The sequence below is a fragment of the Siniperca chuatsi genome, linkage group LG13 (genome assembly GCF_020085105.1).
Source record: "Siniperca chuatsi isolate FFG_IHB_CAS linkage group LG13, ASM2008510v1, whole genome shotgun sequence".
Taxonomy (NCBI): Eukaryota; Metazoa; Chordata; class Actinopteri; order Centrarchiformes; family Sinipercidae; genus Siniperca; species Siniperca chuatsi.
This window is the reverse complement of record NC_058054.1, coordinates 28,598,930-28,620,240: the sequence shown is the minus strand read 5'-3', so window position 1 is coordinate 28,620,240 and position 21,311 is coordinate 28,598,930. Positions and strand designations below refer to the sequence as shown.

General features: G+C 45.5%; 1 protein-coding gene across 3 annotated transcripts in view; it reads right to left on the bottom strand.

Moving 5' to 3' along the window:
- Positions 1 to 20,347, bottom strand: part of cntnap2b (contactin associated protein 2b) — a 53,179-nt gene extending 32,832 nt beyond the window's left edge. For 2 of the 3 annotated variants that reach the window (XM_044218381.1, XM_044218383.1), the window contains exons 1-3: positions 16,982 to 20,347; positions 4,833 to 4,943; positions 1,170 to 1,363 (exon numbers count right to left, since the gene is read on the bottom strand). In XM_044218381.1, the coding sequence (XP_044074316.1) occupies positions 1,170 to 1,363; positions 4,833 to 4,943; positions 16,982 to 17,063 (387 nt within the window). In that variant the 5' untranslated portion in view covers positions 17,064 to 20,347. The remainder of the gene's footprint in view (positions 1 to 1,169; positions 1,364 to 4,832; positions 4,944 to 16,981) is intronic. The other variant, XM_044218382.1, reaches the window with a different exon arrangement.
- Positions 20,348 to 21,311: the final 964 nt, after the last annotated feature.

Here is a 21,311-nt window from a genome sequence, read left to right as displayed (position 1 = left end):
AGTAAAACCATTAAAATACAATGAAATTGCCACTTACTTGTGAAAAGTTATCCAAAGCTGCATTTTTCCAAGCGGTCCTGGCGGTTGACCGCACCAATATGGCGGACAGCAGTGGCCTGTCCGAGGCACTGAGCTGTCACTCGAAAACTCACTAGAAAATGGGGACGCGCCGCTGAAAAAACCCGCCCACGCGAGAGTTTTGTGTCAGAACTGCAAACAAAAAGTCAAGCAGCGCAAACGAGAGAGCTGGCAGCGTAACCACAAAACCGACAGTGAGGGCAAAAGTCTGATCAGTGAGAAAGAAGCAGAGGGAACTGTAAACAAAAGGACATATTTTCAAAAAAGTAAAAGACCAATAGTTTGCTTGCAAGTTATAAGTTTTACTTTTGATATTACTTTTTTTGTGAATTAAAGTCAAGTCCCCAACTGAATTGCAGGGGTACAGAGAAATATACATAGTTATTCCAATGGAAAGTTTAACTGTAACTTTAAAGGGAAAATGCTTTTTTTTATGATATCTGGCAACCAGTCTTAGCTCAACTACTGAGCGCAATTTTGGATTTAATAGTAAGAGCTAGACCAAATGTCCAGTGGTGTTCCACCTAACATAACTAATGTATGTAACATACTGCAACTGATTAGTGATGTACTACTGTGCTATAATAATTATTACTTTTCCCCTTTTTTCCTCTTTTTTCATTGTATTTTATTGTTATGTATGTGCAGTGTGGTTTGGATAGTGTCACATTTTGCTATGTTTCTGTTTACATTTGAAAAAAGTAATACATTATTTTTTTTAAATGTATATAATTATATGAATGGGTAGCGGAGAGAGTCCGTGTTCCAGGGATACATTGTAACCATTATTGTACAGATAATTTACATCACAAAAAAACATCTAAATTTGATGATTATGGGGCAAGATCTGAAGTTATATCTTTTCAGTTATTAGTTCTTTCAGTTACTATTAAGTTATTTATGGACATTTATGACCAATGGACATCTGAGAAACCGTCACTGTCACTGGAAAGACTAAGTTGCACAGATTCCAGCAATATGTAAATGACATCTTTGTGCAATATTTGACGTAAACTGTTTCAAAGGGTTAAAAGGACAGTTTAGATGAGATAAGATGGCATTACTATACATGACATAAGATTCTTTCTTACCCAGATGTTTCCATCCTGTAGATAAGGCCTCCAGTTTTTCTGCGTGTCACTGTAAAGTAGCCGATACTTGCTTGTCCAATCAGAGCTACTGTAGCGACCCTGTGTCACTATGGCAACCACCTGTTTCTTAGAACCCAGGTCCACCTGTAACCACTGGTAACGGTCTGTATCCAAGGGTGACCAGCCTCCAGCACCTAGTTTTGTGGGTGTTGTAGGGGTGGACAAGGTGAAAGATGGGAGGAAGGGAAACAGAAGAAGAGCAGAAAAATTGATCTGGAACATTTGGAACAAAATTATCATAAGTGTCTTCAACTTAGAGCAGAGTTGTGTATGTCCTGTTTCTTTAAGAGACTCAAGTTCCATGGATGATGTCATCACAGGGAGTTTAGCCAGTATTACAAAATACAATAAAAAATTACTAACATTCATTGCATGGTGTTCTTTCTAGCGGGCTGATCTACCGCAGACTGGACCAGTTCTACTGCTTCATTGTCAGCGCAGAGAAAGCCTCATCTCCATAAACAAACTCATCTAAACACTCTCTTAACTCTTCTGCCAGCTCTGCAGCACCCATGGCTCTTGACAAAGCTGAAGGAGCTGAAGCCAAAGTAAAGTATGAAAAGGAGATGAGAATGAACATGGAAAGAGCATGTCTAGATGCAGAGACAGCATGTTTAGATGCACGCTTGGATGTTCTGAATGTTGAAAGGAAAGCAGCTGTAGCATTAGCCAGTAGCTGAACCCTTAACTGCAGCACTTGAGACATGACAAAGAGTCCAGTTGTAAGTCTGTTAAGTGAGTATGGAATTGAATCACATGATTCCTTGCCATGTACCGAGCAGTATGTCAAAGAGCAGGCCGAGGTGCAAGACACTCAACTGGATTGAGATTTTACTTGGACACAACCTCCACCAGCAGTATCTGTCGAAGGGCCTTGGCCACAATCACCACCTCCAGCATCCATGGAAGGTGTTTTGCAGCCGCCAGTGCTTCATCTGCTGACATAACACCTGCTGATTATGACAGCATCAATCCTGAATTGCACCTCTGCCGGCGACACACTGGGAGACCTAGTGATGGAACTCCAAGCAGCAAAGTCAGAGTGAGTCCTTTCTGGCCTTGCCTACCTAGACATAGCTTGGGGTATAATTGTCATGGTGCAAAAGCTTCCCTTCAGTTTACAAAAGAAATGGAAGACACAAGGCAATACAAACATCAGTACTGGGTTCTTTTTCTCCATTCTTTGCCCTTGTAGACTTCATCAGCCAACAGGCAAAGATGTGCAACGACCCAAGTTTCACCATTGAATACCGACTGCCGCAAAACAGGGAACTACACTTCCAGATGTGTTACTAAGGCACCATTCTTAATCCACAAAGTCCTCAAAATGGCAGAGAGGAGAGCACACCAGTGACCAGTCAGGGATTATCACACCTCAAGTTGCTCTTTGCCACCCACACCTACAGTTTCTCGCAAAACAGATACCAGAACTCGACCCTGAAGCTCCAATAATGCTGCTGCTTGGCAGAGATATCATAAGAATCCACAAAGTGAGGAAGCAGATAAATGGACCACATGATGACGTCCTGGGTGATAATGGTACCTAGGAAGTGGAAGGACTCCACAATGTCGACTGAGGAGTCACACAGGGTGATGGGGGCGTTTGGGTATGGGTTCTTCCTGAAATCCACTACCATCTTCACTGTCTTTAGAGCGTTGAGCTCCAAATTGTTCTGTCCACATCAGGTCAACAGATGGTTAATCTCCCACCTGTAGGCAGACTCATCCTCACCAGAGATAAGCCCAAAGAGGGTGATGCCACCCGCAAACTTCAAGAGCTTGACGGACTGATGACTGGGGGTACAGCTGTTGGTATACATGCAGAAGAGTAGAGGGGAAAAGGCAGAACCTTGAGAGGAACCGATGCTGATGGTCCGGGAGTCAGAGACGTGTTTCCCCAGCTTCACGTGCTGCTGCCTGTCAGACAGGAAGCCTGTGCACAGTCAGCTGGGAGAGCTTGTCCTGCAGCAGAGCCGGGATGACATTATTAAAGGTGGAGCTGAAGTCCACAAACAGGATCCTGGCATAGGTTCCTGAGGAGTCCAGGTGCTGGAGGAAGAAGTGGGGGGCCATGTTTACTGCATCGTCTACAGACCTGTTGGCTCTGTAGGCGATCTGCAGGTGATCCAGGAGTGGGTCAGTGTTGGATTTAAGGTGGGACAGCACAAGGCACTCAAAAGACTTCATTACCACAGAGGTCAGGGCGACGGGTCTGTAGTCATTAAGTCCTATGGTCCTTGTTTTTTTTGGAGATGAAGATGATGGTGGAGGTTTTGAAGCAGGCTGGTAAATGGCATGTCTCCAGTGAGGTGTTGAAAATGTCTGTGAATACTGGAGACAGCTGATCAGCACAGTGCTTCAGGGTGAAAGGAGAGACAGGCTGGTCTGGCTGCTTTGCAGGGTTCTGCCTTTTGAAAAGCCTGTTAACGTCCCTCTCCTGTATGGAGAGAGTGGTCATTGTGGTAGGAGAGAAGGGGGGCTCTGAGGTGAGCAGTTGTGGAGAGGCCCATGTCTTGGCTGTGGTGGGGGAGGTGGAGCTGGTGGGCTGGAGCTGGTGGATGGTGTCAGGACTGTCCCAAATGTCTTTCAAATCGATAGTAGAACTCATTCAGGTCGTTGACCAGGTGCAAGTCATTGATGGAGTGGAGGGCTTTAGGTTTGTAGTTTGTGATTTGTCTGAGACCCTTCCAGACAGAACTAGAGTTGTTTGTTGAGAATTGTTTCTTGTTAATGGGCCATACATTCTTGTTTCAGCCAGAGCACACCTTCTAACACTCTGACTGAACTTGGGAATCCAGCTGAAGATGCTGACGTCTCTCCAGAAGTTTTAACACTTAGCACTGCTACTAAAGGGTTAGGGTTAGGGGGTTAGGGTGGCTACTAATCACCTGGGGTCACAGTGCTTTGAGCACTTCACTGATTGGAGGTCCCTCTGCCGAGCCATTGCACATCTCATACACATTTCTCACCTCTTCAATTATTAACATTCATTGTGTTATATTCAGTGTTCTTTGTAGTTTTACCCTTCTTCCATCTCATCATTAAATTAAGTTAAATGAGAATCTTCTTCAGCATGGTGATTAGGAGAGGAATTATCTGTCAACTGATGTAACGAGCATAAGGATGGCAGACTAATAAGGTTTAACAAAGCCTATTCCTTTTGCAATCATTCATATTCAATAATTTAGATAAATAATTTCAAAATAATTATACACATATTAATGAAAAGCGCAATTCCATCAGATCACATCTGATAGAGCTGACCACTGATACCCGTGACTAGAATAGTTCCAATTTGGGAACAAAGGAGGTGATGAATAAATGAATGCTGGCAAACATGCACTCATGCCCAGAAGAATATGAACCCTGACCTTGGAGAAAAGGGCCATCCCTTGCTATTTGCACATGTGATGCTATTTGCATTGCATAGTGGAAGAAATACATCACAACGGACCTAACCAGAATCACCATTCCATGCAATAGATTCTAGTATGCAATGATAAATGTTTGATCAGCATCACCAACCAACAAAATGTAGAATATGATCTCATGTGCATGCACAATAGCAGGAACTATATAGTGCTTCTCATTACAAAGGCATACCTTGTTTTCGATTGAGTTTGGCGTAACCAGCTCCATATCCTCGGGAATACACTGATGAACTGGTGAAGGAGCTGTAGGGGAGTGGTGTGGCCAAGCTGTCCTCACACTTCCCTGAACCAGAGAGAAATCTTAGATGGTGAACATGGTAAACATTACTGCACCCGCTAAACATCAGCATGTTAGCAATGTTATTGTGAGCATATTAGCATGCTGATGTTAGCATTTAGCTCAAAGCAATTACAGCCTCACAGAGCCACTCGGATAGCTGTAGACTTAGTTTTGTTGTATCAGATTCAGTGTTACTCTACTGTCAGGTTGATCATATAGCTCACCAACAGGTCCTCATTCCTTTTTTCTTTATTAATGCAATTGGACATAACACCAAAAGGTGACAAATTAAACAAATTAGACAGACATAGGTGTACCAAAATAAACAGACAACAACACAAAACAGTAAGACATACCATGATGATGATATGATTTGAATTTGGTATATTTTTTGTTTTTGTTAGTGGGAGAACTACGTAGACATTTCGTTTTTGTATGTGTTTCTCTGCATGTATGAAAGTGTGTTGTGTAAGTGTATTGTGTATTCATATATGCGTAAGTATGACCAGAAAAGTTGTATATGCATGAGCAAGGAGGAGGAAAAAAATGAATAAATAAGTAAAAATAATAAGAATATTGTTTTGTCTGATAATAGGATAGGATTTTGGTTGAAGAAGTGATTGTAGCAGATTAAAAGTTTAAATGCATTAAACGGATCATATCGAATGACTTTAATTTTGGTAAGAGGAAGGAGCAGGTTTACACTGACTTCCGGAGAAGTGAGAATAAAATCAGCGTTCATATTAAATAACAGTTAACAATACTCAGTAAATTCATTTTAAAACAGGGCATCACTCTATTACAAGGAGAAATTAATTAATAATAATAAATTTAATTATTGAACCGCCACCTTAACGTGGTGGAGGGGTTTGAGTACCCGAATGACCCTGGGAGCTATGTTGCCTGGGGCTGTATGCCCCTGGTAGGGTCACCCATGGCAAACAGGTCCAGGGTGACGGGTCAGACCAAGAGCGGTTCAGAAGACCCTTATGGAGTATTTAAAATCAAGGCCAGTTACGTCGCCCGGATTGGCGCTACCGGGGCCCCACCCTGGAGCCAGGCCTGGGGTGGGTGCCCGACGGCGAGCGCCTGGTGGCCGGGCCTTTCCCCACGGGGCCCGGCCGGGCACAGCCCGAAGGAGCGACGTGGGGCCGTCCTCCCGTGGACCCACCACCCGCAGGGAGGATCCGTAGGGGGCGGTGCAGAGAGATCTGGGCGGCAGTCGAAGGCAGGGGCTTCGGCGACCAGATCTCCGGACACAGAAACTGGCTCTAGGGACATGGAATGTCACTTCGCTGGGGAAGGAGCCTGAGCTTGTGCGGGAGGTTGAGCGTTACCGGCTAGATATAGTCGGCCTCGCCTCCACGCACAGCCTGGGCTCTGGAACCCGTCTCCTCGAGAGGGGCTGGTCGCTCCATTTCTCTGGCGTTGCCGGCGGGGAGAGGCGGCGGGCTGGTGTGGGCCTGCTCATAGCCCCACAGCTCAGCCGTCACGTGTTGGAGTTTACCCCAGTGAACGAGAGGGTCGCGTCCCTCCGCCTCCGGGTGGGGGACAGGTCTCTCACCGTTGTGGCGGCCTACGGGCCGAACAGCAGTGCAGAGTACCAGGCCTTCTTGGAGTCCCTGGGAGGGGTACTAGATAGTGCACCACCCGGGGACTCCGTTGTTCTACTGGGGGACTTCAACGCCCACGTGGGCACGCGACAGTGACACCTGGAGAGGGGTAATCGGAAGGAACGGCCCCTGATCTGAACCCGGCGCGTGTTCAGTTGTTGGACTTCTGTGCTAGTTACAGTTTGTCCATAACTAACACCATGTTCAAGCACAAGGGTGTCCATCAGTGCACGTGGCACCAGGACACCTAGGCGGAGGTCGATGATCGACTTTGTTGTCGTATCATCTGACCTCCGGCGCGTGTCTTGGACACTCGGGTGAAGAGAGGGGCGGAGCTGTCAACCGATCACCACCTGGTGGTGAGTTGGATCCGCTGGCGGGGAGGAAGCCGGACAGACTTGGCAGGCCCAAGCGTGTCGTGAGGGTCTGCTGGGAACGTCTGGCGGAGCCCTCTGTCAGCAGGGTCTACAACTCACACCTCCGGAGAGCTTCTCCCAGATCCCGGGAGGTTGGGGACATTGAGTCCGAGTGGACCATGTTTTCCACCTCCATTGTCGATCGGCGGCTCGTAGCTGTGGTCGCAAGGTTTCTGGTGCCTGTCGCGCGGCAATCCCCGAACACGGTGGTGGACGCCGGAAGTAAGGGATGCCGTCAGGCTGAAGAAGGAGTCCTATCGGGCCTTGTTGGCTCGTGGGACTCCCGAGGCAGCTGACAGGTACCGGCAGGCTAAGCGTGCTGCAGCCCGTGCGGTCACAGAGGCAAAAACTCAGGACTGGGAGAGGTTCGGAGAGGCCATGGAGGAGGACTATCGGTCGGCCTCAAAGAAATTCTGGCAAACCGTCCGACGGCTCAGGAGGGGGAAGCAGTTCTTCACCAACACCTTGTGCGGTGCGGGTGGAGAGCTGTTGACCTCGACTGGGGATGTTGTCGGACGGTGGAAGGAATACTTTGAGGATCTCCTCAATCCCGCTGTCACGTCTTCCGAAGAGGAAGCGGAGGCTGGGGACCCGGAGGCGGACTCATCCATCACCCTGGCCGAAGTCACTGAGGTTGTTGGCAAGCTCCTTGGTGGCAAGGCTTCGGGGTGGATGAGATCCGTCCTGAGTATCTTAAGTCTCTGGATGTTGTGGGACTGTCTTGGCTGACACGTCTCTGCAACATCGCGTGGCGGTCTGGGACAGTGCCTCTGGACTGGCAGACCGGGGTGGTGGTCCCTCTGTATAAGAAGGGGACCGGAGGGTGTGTTCCAATCACAGAGGGATCACACTTCTCAGCCTCCCGGTAAGGTCTATTCCAGGGTACTGGAGAGGAGAATTCGTCCGATAGTCGAACCTCGGATTCAGGAGGAGCAGAGTGGTTTTCGTCCCGGTCGTGGAACACTGGACCAGCTCTATACTCTCCATCGGGTGCTCGAGGGTTCATGGGAGTTTGCCCAACCAGTCCACATGTGCTTTGTGGATCTGGAGAAGGCATTCGACCGTGTGCCCCGGGCGCTTTGTGGGGAGTGCTCTGGGAGTATGGGGTCCGGGGCCCTTTGCTAAGGGCTGTCCGGTCCCTGTATAACCGGAGCAGGAGCTGTGTTCGCATTGCCGGCAGTAAGTCAGACCTGTTCCCGGTGCATGTTGGACTCCGCCAGGGCTGCCCTTTGTCACCGGTTCTGTTCATAATTTATATGGACAGAATTTCTAGGCGCAGTCAGGGGCGGAGGGTGTCCGGTTTGGGAACCACAGGATCTCATCTCTGCTGTTTGCAGATGATGTCGTTCTGATGGCTTCTTCAAACCAGGACCTGCAGCATGCACTGGGACGGTTTGCAGCCGAGTGTGAAGCAGCTGGGATGAGAATCAGCTCTTCCAAATCTGAGGCCATGGTTCTTGACCGGAAAAAGGTGGTTTGCTCTCTTCGCGTGGGTGGGAGTCCTTGCCCCAAGTGGAGGAGTTTAAGTATCTCGGGTCTTGTTCACGAGTGAGGGACGGATGGAGCGTGAGATTGACAGGCGGATCGGTGCAGCGTCTGCAGTGATGCGGGCGCTGTATCGGACCGTTGTGGTAAAGAAGGAGCTGAGTCGAAAGACAAAGCTCTCGATTTACCGGTCAATCTACGCTCCTGCCCTCACCTATGGTCATGAGCTTTGGGTAGTGACCGAAAGGACAAGATCGCGGATACAAGCGGCCGAAATGGGCTTCCTCCGCCGAGTGGCTGGGCGCTCCCTTAGAGATAGGGTGAGGAGCTCAGTCACACGGGGAGCTCGGAGTAGAGCCGCTGCTCCTCCACGTCGAGAGGAGCCAGCTGAGGTGGCTAGGGCATCTGATCCGGATGCCTCCTGGACGCCTCCTCGGGAGGTGTTCTGGGCATGTCCCACCGGGGGCGGCCCGGGGAAGACCCAGGACACGCTGGAGGGACTATGTCTCTCGGCTGGCCTGGGAACGCCTCGGGATCCCCCCGGAGGAGCTGGAGGAAGTGTCTGGGGCGAAGGAAGTCTGGGAGTCCCTGCTTAGACTGCTGCCCCCGCGACCCGGCCCCGGATAAGCGGAAGAAGATGGATGGATGGATGGAAATTTAATTAATTAACAATTAAGTCTCCATCTGAAGTTGCTACAGAGTTCTTGTCTTGGGACAGCGACCAGAATATGTCATACACACAAACACACAATAACCAGCGTCTTCTTAATGTTTTAACTACTACCTGCACACACAGGACTATAACTACTAGATTACACAACTATACTACTAAACACACAAATGAACGGAAAAATGCAACCATGTATGAAGGAATATGAATAATTAATAAGTGAATGAATGACCATTTTACTCAGAGGATGCAGTGAATGATTGTTTGGTTAGCGGTATTAACTTGTGTAAACACAAGAAATCACTATGTGGACAACTTTAATAGTTACCAATTAAATTAACCAGGCACCGTTCAGCAACTGAAAAGTTTTGGAAAGTCAAGGGAGATTATTATTAAGAATTATTAATCACCTGAAGTAATTTAGCTATCATACCTATGTTCATGGGAGATCCTAATTTTTATTTACGTTTCCTAATTGTTCTTATTAAGATAAAGCATCAAACCCCAATGTCACAGAAAAGGATCTATTGTTTCACCTGGGTTTGGCTGAGCAGGGCAGGCGTTGCCCTGGAGGGAAGAGGAGAGGAGAAGCAGTGCCCTTTCTCTGGGGCACTCGGTGGCGATCGGTTCGGGGTGAAAATCCCTTGAGTTCCATGTTTCAAGACGGTCCCGCAACGCAGTGTGAGCATCTGCCAGCTGTTGGCTGAGTTTAAAGTTTCTTTACAGTCCTCGTTAGGAATCTGGTGCTGCAACTGGATGTAGCAACTTCTTTAATCTGGTATCAGTAATTTAAGTTTGCTAATAAAGTTTTCTTTCTATTTCTATATGTCTCTCCATCTCTCTCTATTTCGCCTTCTCTGCACCACGTGACTGGTGCGTTTCTTCTTTTCTAACATTGTTGTATGAGATCTCAGACCTGTCACAGCCTCCTTTTAGCAGGCTTCTTTCTTTCAGAGTTGTTGGATATCAGCATTTTTCCAACACGTTCTCTGTGCCTTTGGTCCCTCTGCGGGTCAGTTGAGGCCTGCTGGGCCTTGGGTTTCAGTCAGGCGTTATCACCCCCCCCCCCCAGTCCAGAGTATTTTCCCAAAGTCTTTGGGATCATCAAGATGTTTTCTGGCAAAAATGAGACGAGCCTTAATGTTCTTTTTGCTCAGCACTGGTTTTCGTCTTGGAACTCTGCCATGCAGGCCATTTTGCCTTAACTGAGGCAAGTGAGGCCTGCAGTTCTTTGCCACTCGACACTGAACCATCTACAGCAGAGGCCCAGTCTCTCTCCCTCTACCGTCCTAGATATCTCTCCCATCATTAGATCTAACTTTACCATGTATTTTCCTTATTTGAATCTTATATTAGTTGGTTCAGTCGTTGAACTCTCTCTCTCTCTCTTGCTCTCCCACCTTTGATTATTAATAATCAGTCTTAGAGTGCTTGACTAAACAAGCCAACATATTATGCTAATCAATTTTCTCATTTATTATTAGACATGGTTATCTTTGTCACCTATATCCTATCCAATATCCTATATTTAACTATGCATCACATTTAATCTTCTCTGTGTGTTCATTATATGTGTAAATATTGCAAATAAATTACCATCAGAAAAGTTGTTGTGACTCTTTTGTGTGTATAAATCTTCTAATATCTGTCTCTGAAGTTCCCAAGAACTAGAGGAGCGAACCCATGTTCGCTGCGAGTACTATGTTCACTGCATGCAACATTAACTAAAAGTATTTTTCAGCATGTTGTTTTTTCTAGTGAGGAGGTTCTCGGGCAGGCATGTAAGAGTAGGAACAGCATTCCAGCTCTGCTCAACTAGAGTCTCTGTTCTTTTACAAAGGCTCAAATCTGTTGACATTATTATGTTCCATAGAGGTTGTTCTAACACTTTTGAACTTCTGTTGGTGTTTATTATCATGTCACTTCTACTGACCACTTATATGTATTAATAATTGTCACAAATTGATAAAGGCAAAATACCATAAAAATTGTCTTTAAAATCAGCTTAACAGTCCTTCAATAAGAAATAAATGAAAAAAAGACTGATCAGCAGTTTGGCCGTAAACAGATAAAATAGCTTTTTCTTACCTAGCATAAGGCTGTGTATGTGTGTGATTGTATAGGGTGGTCTTTGTTCGCAACGCATTCATCAGAATTGATATGAGATTTGGGCGGGGGAGGGGTCACACAGTCTCACAGCTCTGTAAGTGTGTGTGTGTGTGTGTGTGTGTGTGTGTGACAGGTGCGGGACATGGTAATGAGCTTCCTCATATGCATTACAAAACAACAAGCCAAGCATGTATTAAGCAGTTTAAAGGAACAAGAAAGAGATGATCTGCTCAACAGAGAACCTGTAAAATAATACGCTAACACTCCACCAACAGCTCATCTTTCTGAGGAGCATACTTGTTCTTCATGTATGTGTTATCATACTTCATTTGAATAATACTGTCCCTCTTGTGCCTCCTGCTGTTAGTATTGGACAATTCTGCAAAACCCCAGGTTACATTTAATGATGACATTTTTGAACATCCAATGCCACTGTCTTTTATGATTTACTACATACAAATCATATCAAAAGGCTAGTTTCTTGTTAGTAAAATTATTATTTGAAAGAATTTGGAAGCTGATTTAGTTTCTTTTTTTGTTTGTTTGTTTTATCAGTTACTTAATAATATGAATTTCCTGATATTTGTCTGTATGGTCTTTGGTCTTTCATTCTTTCGTTATTAAATCAAAATGTTTGCAAGCTTTACAGGGCATGAAGACTATGACTGAAACAGTGTTTTTAGACATTTTTCTGCAAAATTCTGAGCGTCTGCCACACTGAGCACACAGACGATAAGCGAAGTGGATTCTGCTGGATGGTTTGAGAAGTTTCTTTGGATGTTTGGATACTTCTTTTCCCCTATGAAAACTTGTCACTATTATAATCCACTGTAACTGACCTAAATTCAAGCTGACCGCAGTCCTCTGTACTCCATGTTGGAGCAAACTACAGACTTTCTACAGCCACCTTTCAGATCTACAGGGAGTGAATGAAAAGTATTCAAAAGATAGATTTTGGGTGAAATATCCCTTTAATTCCATTACTGTGGCTTCCTGTTCACATATCAGAGGTGATGTGAGGTCTCAACCATATATTCAAGTCATTATTGTGGTTCATTATTCGGTTCCAGACCTCGGAATCACCGCCCACGTCACTGACTTGTTCAACGATTCAAACAGGTCTGCTGTTGTGCTCATTGGCTCATTGGCCGTTTCCACAAGCTGGGGAAAAAAACGTGCCAATAAGTATTATATAATCTATATAATAACTGTAGGCTGGATTAAGAGTGGGGGACGTCATCTTTGTGTGTCAGAGCCAGAAAAAAAACGACATGGATGAGATGGCCGGTACAGATTGTTGCATGTATGTCAACGCACAGAAACAACAACGCTTACTGTAAATCCACATCAAAAGCGAGACATCAGCAGCGCGTAAGCACTACTAAAGCCTCCATCTGTTCAGTCCACACCGACTCCGACCTCCGTTTGGCCGTCTCAGTCCTCAGAAGCAGATGTCCTGTCAGAGGACAGCTGCCGGCCAAACTGTCTTCACCAGGCTGACTCATATTAGAAATTTACCAGACAGAAACTGTTTTCAAGTAAGGATCCATGAGAAGTATACAGGAATTAATTAACATTGTTTTTTTTTATTGATTCATTGATTTTATTTCCCCGCCTGCTGGGCGCATAGTGATACCAGAAAGTGCTGGTGACACTGGGGGCCTTGATCCGTTGATATAGATCTTGTTAATAAGTTCACAACATATAAGCAGCAGCAGATTTGTGTGATTCAAACAGCTGTCTGTGGAGATTACATTTCATTGAGCGCTCCAGAGAAAAAAATAGCTTCAGAGTGTGAAAAACGGCGCATGTGTCAGAGTCAGTGTGGATTGATACATTTGATAAAATGGAAGTGTGTTTCATGAGTGACAGACGTCAAAAAAAGTTTTCTGTGTGGATTGCTGTTGGGATCAACATATGTCTTTGACAAGAGGACAAACACTGGGCTTGTTCGAGATGAACTGCGCGTCATCTGGAAAGAGGAAGAGATCAGGCGGCTGCAGCTCTCCCAGTCTATACAGAGTTACAGAAACACTTCCATCTGATTTAATGAAATGATATCTGACCAGTCTATTCAGCTTTTACCCAGTTTCCAATGATATATAATATATAATAGGGTAGCTTATTAAAACGACATATAGGCTATCTGTGATAATCATGACAGTGTTTATTGTTTAACCTCCACATTACTCCATTATTTTACAGAGAAATGTAGCCGCTGTAGAGGGCCGACAGCTTTTTATGGTCAGCATGTGTAGTGGTCAGTGGTGAGTATGCTGACCAGAAATCAGCTGCCAGTTTGTTTGCTCATTTACTTGTTTGCTGTGTCTGTACATCCTGAAATAATGTTCATAGTAGTTACCATCAACCACACAGCATTTATTCTGTTAGCACAATAAAACTTCATAGTACAATATAAGACTAATAAAATCTAAATCTTTACAATTAAACAAAAATGAAGACTATAAATCATCATGTTGCTGATCCAACATCTAAACCAATGAGCTCTTAGATCTGGGGACAGCCAGGCGTTTCCCATCAGGCACCGCGGTCAGTCAGTGGCGAGCCACTGCAGCTGCCTCGATCTCCTGAGGTTATCATTGCTCACGTTTGCACGACTTCAGAGCAAGTTGTGATCCGGTCGTTCAGAAATCTAACCAGCAGGCCCGGATCATCTGGAAGCGTATGAACCGCTCCTAGCAGCCACTACCACGGCTTCTGTGTCGACTGAAAATTACATTGGCAGGATGAATTGCTACTCATTGGTTACAGAATAACCCACCACCCAGCACAAAATGGGCTAACATCAACACAGTGTCAAGCTCAATGAATATAGTGAAACAATGTGGCAATCCAGTGTGATTCCCAGGCTAGTTTATTGGTCAGTGTTTATTAAAAACCCAAAGCAGCACTTCGCTGTTGAAAATTCAGCTAGTGTGTTGCTATGTACGGCAATTCTACTCTCATTTACTGGAAATATTGTTCAACTTGGTAAAGTTACTATTTTGGACAAGTAACCCCTGAAAGTAAGTAGTCAGGTGCAAAAGCCCGTCATCTTTCTCCACCACTGCCAGTGACCATACCACTCTGTGACACATTCAAATGAACTCACAAACTCCAGCATGATCACAGTGCACTATAGTACACATACATGAAATGGGAGCCCTTGCTACCAAGAGACTGAATGTCCCCGACTGACTGAGAGACTGACAGACTACCTCACCTTAGATCAGAAAGGTTGGAACTGTGGCAGCTCACCTGGAGCGTGTACCACGTATCAAGTCCTTACCCTCCGCTCTCTGTCCCCCACCTGTCCTGTCTGTCTCTACTGTGACTAACCAACAGAGCAGAAATGCTGAAAAAATCCTCTTTAAAAAAAGAAATGTTGGTACTGCACCATCATGTTTTGGTAGGACGTGTAGTAAAGATGAAATAAAATAAAGAAAGAATGTTTTATGCCACACCAGCTTGTTTTAGTGCAGATGGCATCGCTCAGTGTCCTGATAATGTTTGGTTTCAGTAGTGAGTCATCTGGATCCTGTTTTCAGTTTCGAACAATGTTCCCCGTAATGTTTCCGGCTGTTCAGACGTGCCTACTCTACAGATACCACTCTGCTTCACACTATTTTAAAACCAACTGTAGTCTGAATGTGAGGAACGTGAGGCAGCAAAGCAATGTTGGGGAAAAGTTTTTAAAAAATTAGCAGAAACATTGTACATATCAAAAATGGTTGTTTGCTGAATAGACACATTAATGGATAGAATGGCATGCCTGACTGTACTTTGTGTTTCCCATTTTAATGGGTGTTCAGCACCTAGAGGACTGACCAGCTGGTCTGTTAAGAAGCCCAATGAGAGCTGCAGAGAAGTGCTGAGTTCCCTAAAACAAAAGCCATCTGTGAAATTGTGCTGAACGCAAACTAGATCAAGGAAACCACATTCTAACCAGGTCTAGGATGGAAAACCGTTTCTAATTCAGTTAAACTGGTAAATGAAAATTCAAGCATTACTTCCAAAAACACATACCTAATCCCATTCTGGGATGCTGAACTGTACAGTATAAAACCAGAAACTGAAAAACTATTGTCACCGTCATTCTATGGATTAACGGGCATTGCATGCAGGTCATTTTACCATTCTGCTCAGCCACTACAGATAACGGCTCATGGTGAAAGCTGTGCTGTGAGGACAGGGACAGGAGGACAGGGACAGGAGGACAGTGTGGGGCTCTGACACTGACACTGAGATGAAAGCCAGTTTCTGTACATTTGACTTTGGGGAGGGAGGGCAGTGTCAGTGGGGGGCTGGATCTTGTTCCTGTACAATCATTGTGAAGCCCACTTGTTCTCAAACGTTTTCTGCCAGGCCCCCCTTCAGAAGCCGGAAAAAGTCCATGCCCCCCACCGTAAACGGACTGAATTCTTGCCAGTCATTGACACTACTGGGGGAGCGGCAAATAAATAAGGAGCCCAGCTGAATTTGACTGAAGGAAAAGAAATGATTCAGGTCAGCAAACTCTTGTTTTTTAACTTCCCTACATAAACATAAACATACTCCACATTTTTCCCCGGGTCATCCACGCCACCCCCTGCGGTGGCTCTATGCCCCCCCAGCAGGGCCCACCCCCCATGTCAACACACTCACTCACTTTGCTTGAAATAAAATAAAGTTGGGGAGAAAAAGACTGGAATGAGGGGGAAACTGCGCTCTGCCAGCAGTGGTTACGTTCCCATCAAAAGTTTCGAGCATAGTTTAGGCGATTTTTGGGAATCTTGGCACGATGTAATGCTAATTAGTGCATATTTCCATCAACTTCCTTTATTAGAAAGGATTCAACATGACATAATTCATTGAGCACCAGTACATCTGATATATCATGGCTTTTCACTGCTGCTTCTTACCAAAATGGTGTCGGTTGAACGTGGCGATAGAGCGGGGATGACAACATGAAGGGCCCGTCTACAATCTGAATCGTGTTAGTCTTTATTGCTTGGCCTGTCACAGCGAGTGTCTACAGACGAACAGAGAGCAGGTACGGTGACTTCAGTATTTTCTAAATCAGTTTCCAGCCACCTCTTCAACATGCCAAGCTTTCCACAGATTGTAAATGCACGTGAAACAGGTGAAGAGAAAGACACGTGGCGAGAAAGTGGACCTTCCAACTCTTCCTCTTCTTTCCATGTTAGTTAGTGTGTTAGTGTTAGAGTGTGCTGGCTTTTGTATATAAACAACTGGTTCATACCACAGATAATACTAGTTGTATGCAGATGTCCACAGTATCTGCCTAGTTATTACCATATGCCCTTAGTGGTTGAATTCATGTATTTAATGAATCCATGCTTTAGAGACACTAGATGTGTGGTGATGTTTGCTGGTGTGGAGCCTGGGGCCGGGGCCCATGATGTGTGCTGTGTTATCAGCTGGTTACACCCCAGCCAGCAGCCTACACCTGTGCTGGAGTGTGAGTGTGTGTGAACGCTTAGGTAGTGTGACAGCAGGCACAGGTCGAAGACCAGAGGCTGCACAGGTACAGTCCATCCAGTCTCAGCTGAGGGCTCCAGGAACACACGAGCACGTGACTGGCTCCATCCCTGCTGACGAGCATCTTTCGCACCGCAGAGTTCCAGCCCGCTGAGCCCGGCCGTGGCACCGGGAGCCGCACTGGCCCACCATTAGCCGCGGCTGCTAGTGATCGTGTGTGTGTGTGTGTGTGTGTGTGTGTGTGTGTGTGTGTGTTAGCCTACTTACGGGATACTGAGGATTCAGCGCCGGAGGTGCTGATGATGCTACACAGGACTGGCAGCAACAACAGCGCGCTCAGAGAAGACATCTTCACAGGAAATGCCCCCAGTCAAAGAGACAAACAGAGACAATAAAGCGGGTCCAGGCGGTCCAGGCGGTCCAGGCGGGTCTCCTCCGGCTGTTGTTCCGGGGATGCACGGCCGAGACGCGGCTTTCTTTCTTAGCAGCGAAAGCAAAGAGCAATGGCTGTCCGCGCGCTGCGCCCCGTGAACGCTCCTCTCCCTCCTCGCCTCCCTTATCACACGGCCCGGCACTCCTGCGGGCCTTGACCAGAAACCTCCGGAACCAGTCTGTGAAGTGCGGCCCGGGCCTCGAGCTCCAGGGGCATGGTCAGAAAAACAGACGGACGGGAGCTGTCCAACCGCTGAACTGCTGGACTAATCAATACACCCCCACTCTCTTTCGCACTTGGTACGGTCCGATACGTACAACAATACAGGGTTCCCTGAAATGAGGAGGAGACGAGGGGGGGCAGGAGGGTCCACACGGGTCCCCAGGAGGGAGCACAAGAGAAAGCTGGGACTGCGCACAAAGCTCAGGGCTCGTCTGTGGCGGTGTATGGAGGCTCTGGAAAAGGAACAGCTTCAGTCCGTGTTTTTAAAGTGGAAATAGAACAGGAATGTATGGCCCACACAAGCTGGTAACACATTACACAGAATTAAAGAAACAGGGCTTACCAGCAGCAGGGAAAAGAAATCAATGATGGACCTTCAGTCCGGGTTCTTGCTGGTTCTAGGGCTCTACAGCGCCACCTCAAGGAAACACATCAAATTCATTGAAAGATTTGGCCACGCAGCCCTCCACCTGGTCTCAGGACTGTGGTGCCACTGGGTACTGGGGATCTGTGTGATACCTTAGCTTTGGGAATATAAACCTTTTGTCCATTTAACACAATATATCAAACTGCCCAATGCATCACTGGTTAAAAAAGGCTTGCCTGAATGAAATCTGGTCAAAATTAGAAATGCTTTGTGATTGAAATCACCAAATATTAAAGAATAATACTAACACATGGTCTCCACCATAATTTCATTCCTGGCAGAGTGAAGGAGGCTTTGAAACAACATTAAAACATTCATGTTGGGAAATAAAATGGATAGAAAACATAACTGAAGAATTTACCGTGTAAATAAAACGTGAGAAATCGAACGTGATGAGCCCAGATTGTTTCTGCTCTCAACGCTTGGCTTCCATAGAAAGCTGAAAACAACCTCTCAACCAAAGTCATTTCCTCAAGACATGCAGAAACTATACTCACCTTTTAAAGCTTGAACTCGTCCATTCCCAACACGACACGTCGTTTCTCTTGAGAGGACAGTTGTCACAGTGGACACTGCACAGCTGTCTTCACAGGCTGGGCAAGCTTCACCGCGACTAGGACCCTGATCTTAATGTGTAAAATGTGGAGTTCCTCGTTAAAGACGAATGGGCAGAGAGAAAGTTGTGTTTATCGCTCCCTTATCTGCCAAAGAAAAGAGCTGCTAGAAAGAAATACACTCTCATGCTCTCGCGTTTGTGTGCCACAAATGTCATCAGTCAGTGAACTAAACATGAATGATGTGATGTGGTATTTATTCACCTAATAGGTTTATTAGACCTCATGTCAGCACCCGGAGCAGTTTGAAGTCACCTAAAGGGACGCCACAGGTCACTGACTGGATGTCAGATGGAAGCAGGGCTGTTTTGTTTCATGTAGACTCTACCCAGCTGTAAAATAGGCCTCTGTGGTTTCTCAAGATGTTCTTTTCACGTTTCGGTACAGATTGAATGAATGACACATTTTCCAAACCTTTAAGTTTCTTCTTTATTCTTCACAAGCACCAATGTCCCTCAGACAATACCTGAGCTGAGTTCAGTCTCATCCGTGGTGCGACACTACATTACAGTGCAACGTGACCAGAGATACTGTTACCACGTGAAATAATCAATAAATCAAACCACAGCCAAGGACAGTTCCACTTCTCCCCTCCAAGAGGCGCTGCAGGGGCCCCAGGCTCAGGGGCCGCTCTCCCTGCAGCTGCCACCCTGATTAACTCTGCTTCCCAACAACAGCCCTCTCCCTCCAGCCCCCCTCCACATCACTGGCAATGACTGCACCCCCATCCCCATACACACACACACACACACACACACACACACACACACACACACACACACACACACACACACACACACACACACACACACACACACATACACACTTTTCATCGTCATTCTGCTGCTGCCTTCATTATTTTCACTTCCCATTATCTATATGATTGTACTGACCTCTGAGCCTTTACAACAGAACACTGTCCTCTTTTACACTGTACAGATTACACACCTGCCTGCTGTACAGTATATCACATTACCAGACTCATTCTACTGTGTATACTATTCATTGGTTTCTCTCCACACCACATTACTAACATATTAAAGCTGCATTAATGCATACTGTACATTTTCTATATATATATATATATATATATATATATAACTTTACGTTTCTACACTTCACACAGTTCTCACCAGGCACAGCCACTTGTGCTAATCAACCTCTGCAGCAGCTCGCCTCCCTGGCAAACAGCTCCTTTGTTACAATCTCACAGTAAGAGGTGTGGGTTTGGATTTCAGCTGGCAAAAATGTTGTTTACATTTCCCAAGAATTGGTTGAGGTCTAATTTATCTAGTCTAACTGTATAGTACATGGCATGTGGCTGTGAATATTAATGTATATGTGCTCTGAATATGACGATTAAACACTTTCTGAGAATCCTGCTGTTTCTGGTTTGTTATTAAGGAATGAATTGTGAATTCCCCAGTAAACAGTAGCTTCTTGATGCATTACTTTAACAGTAGCAGTAACAGAAAGTTAATTGTGAAGTGATGAGGGACAACTTAACAACCACTCAGTGGGATGTATAACTTTACTTGAGGGAGCACTTGAGGTCAGTATGTCGATTCACAGATATTTATGAACTAATCATTACCTAATGATTCTGAGACTCGGGTTCAGGGATCTGTCTCAGGCTTCGTGTCACCTGAGCTGATTATGGGCCCCCGACGGCACCTGGAGAAAGGTGAGGTGCGCACAGAATTGAATAAGAGAGGATGAGTGAATAGGGATGAGCAGAGGGAGGGATGAGGTAGGAAGGTGAGTGGATGAGGGGCAGGGAAAGGGAGGGTTACAGGACAAGATGGGTTAACCAGGAATAAATACACTAGTTAGCTATTTCACTAGCAAGGACTGCACCTCAACCAATCACAACAATTTGATTAAAGGTGTAATGATGTGAGGAAGTACTGGGTGTTGAGGATGGATGAATGGATGTGAGGAACTTAAACTTAAACTACAGGTATAAAGGGAAAATGACTCTATCTTATTGGCAGTTTGGTTTAGAGAGTAATGCCTATTATTTATTGTTCCCTGTCACCTGCATCCAAGAGAGATTAACACAGCAGACTGAATGACAGGGAAATGATAAAAGCAAATACAAAAGGAAAAGATGAGCTTACTCACCTAATGTTAACTCCCTGTTTGCTCATTTCTGTAACGCCAACAACAAGTTAATGAAATAGGCCTACCCTAATTTTAATTCAGTATTTCCTGTCAATTTATAATCATCTTTGATAAGTAGCCATGCTGTATGTTTGTGGATCAAACAGAGCTTCCACTTTAGGGTATCGATCACCCTGTCGGCGTTAGTTTTGCTAACGTTAGTACCAGCTGGCTGTTGCTATGTAACTTTATCCGCCACACATCCGCTCTGCGAACGGTCCGCACACATTACGTGATCCAAAGCGTAAAAGTCAGGATGTCTCAGCCTCTGATGCTTTGATTCTGACCATTCACCACTAACTTCATGGAAGTCCAATACTAAATAGCTGGAGTACCCCTGTAAACATGACATTGTAACAAAAACAAATACTAATTTCTAATATGTGGTTTTAGTGTAATGCCTCAAACCAAATGTGCAAATCACCTGGAAGTTATCAGAGGACTCAATTCTGTTATTAAGCTGGTAAAATATTATTCTTAGATATATCAATATTTTTCATGTACTTGTCCATAATGTAATGTTTCAACATTATCACTACGTCTGCATACTTATTTCATGTTGTTTCTTCAGACTTGACTACAGTGAGTCATCAGATGGTGGCTCAACTGACAGGAAACTGCTCCAGATGTTCTGTCAGAAAAGGGAAACCATCTAGTCATTCGTCCAATCTGTCAAAATGCATCAGTACAGAGAATTAGGAAAAAACAGTCTCCATAAAAGGACAGATGTCACAGGGG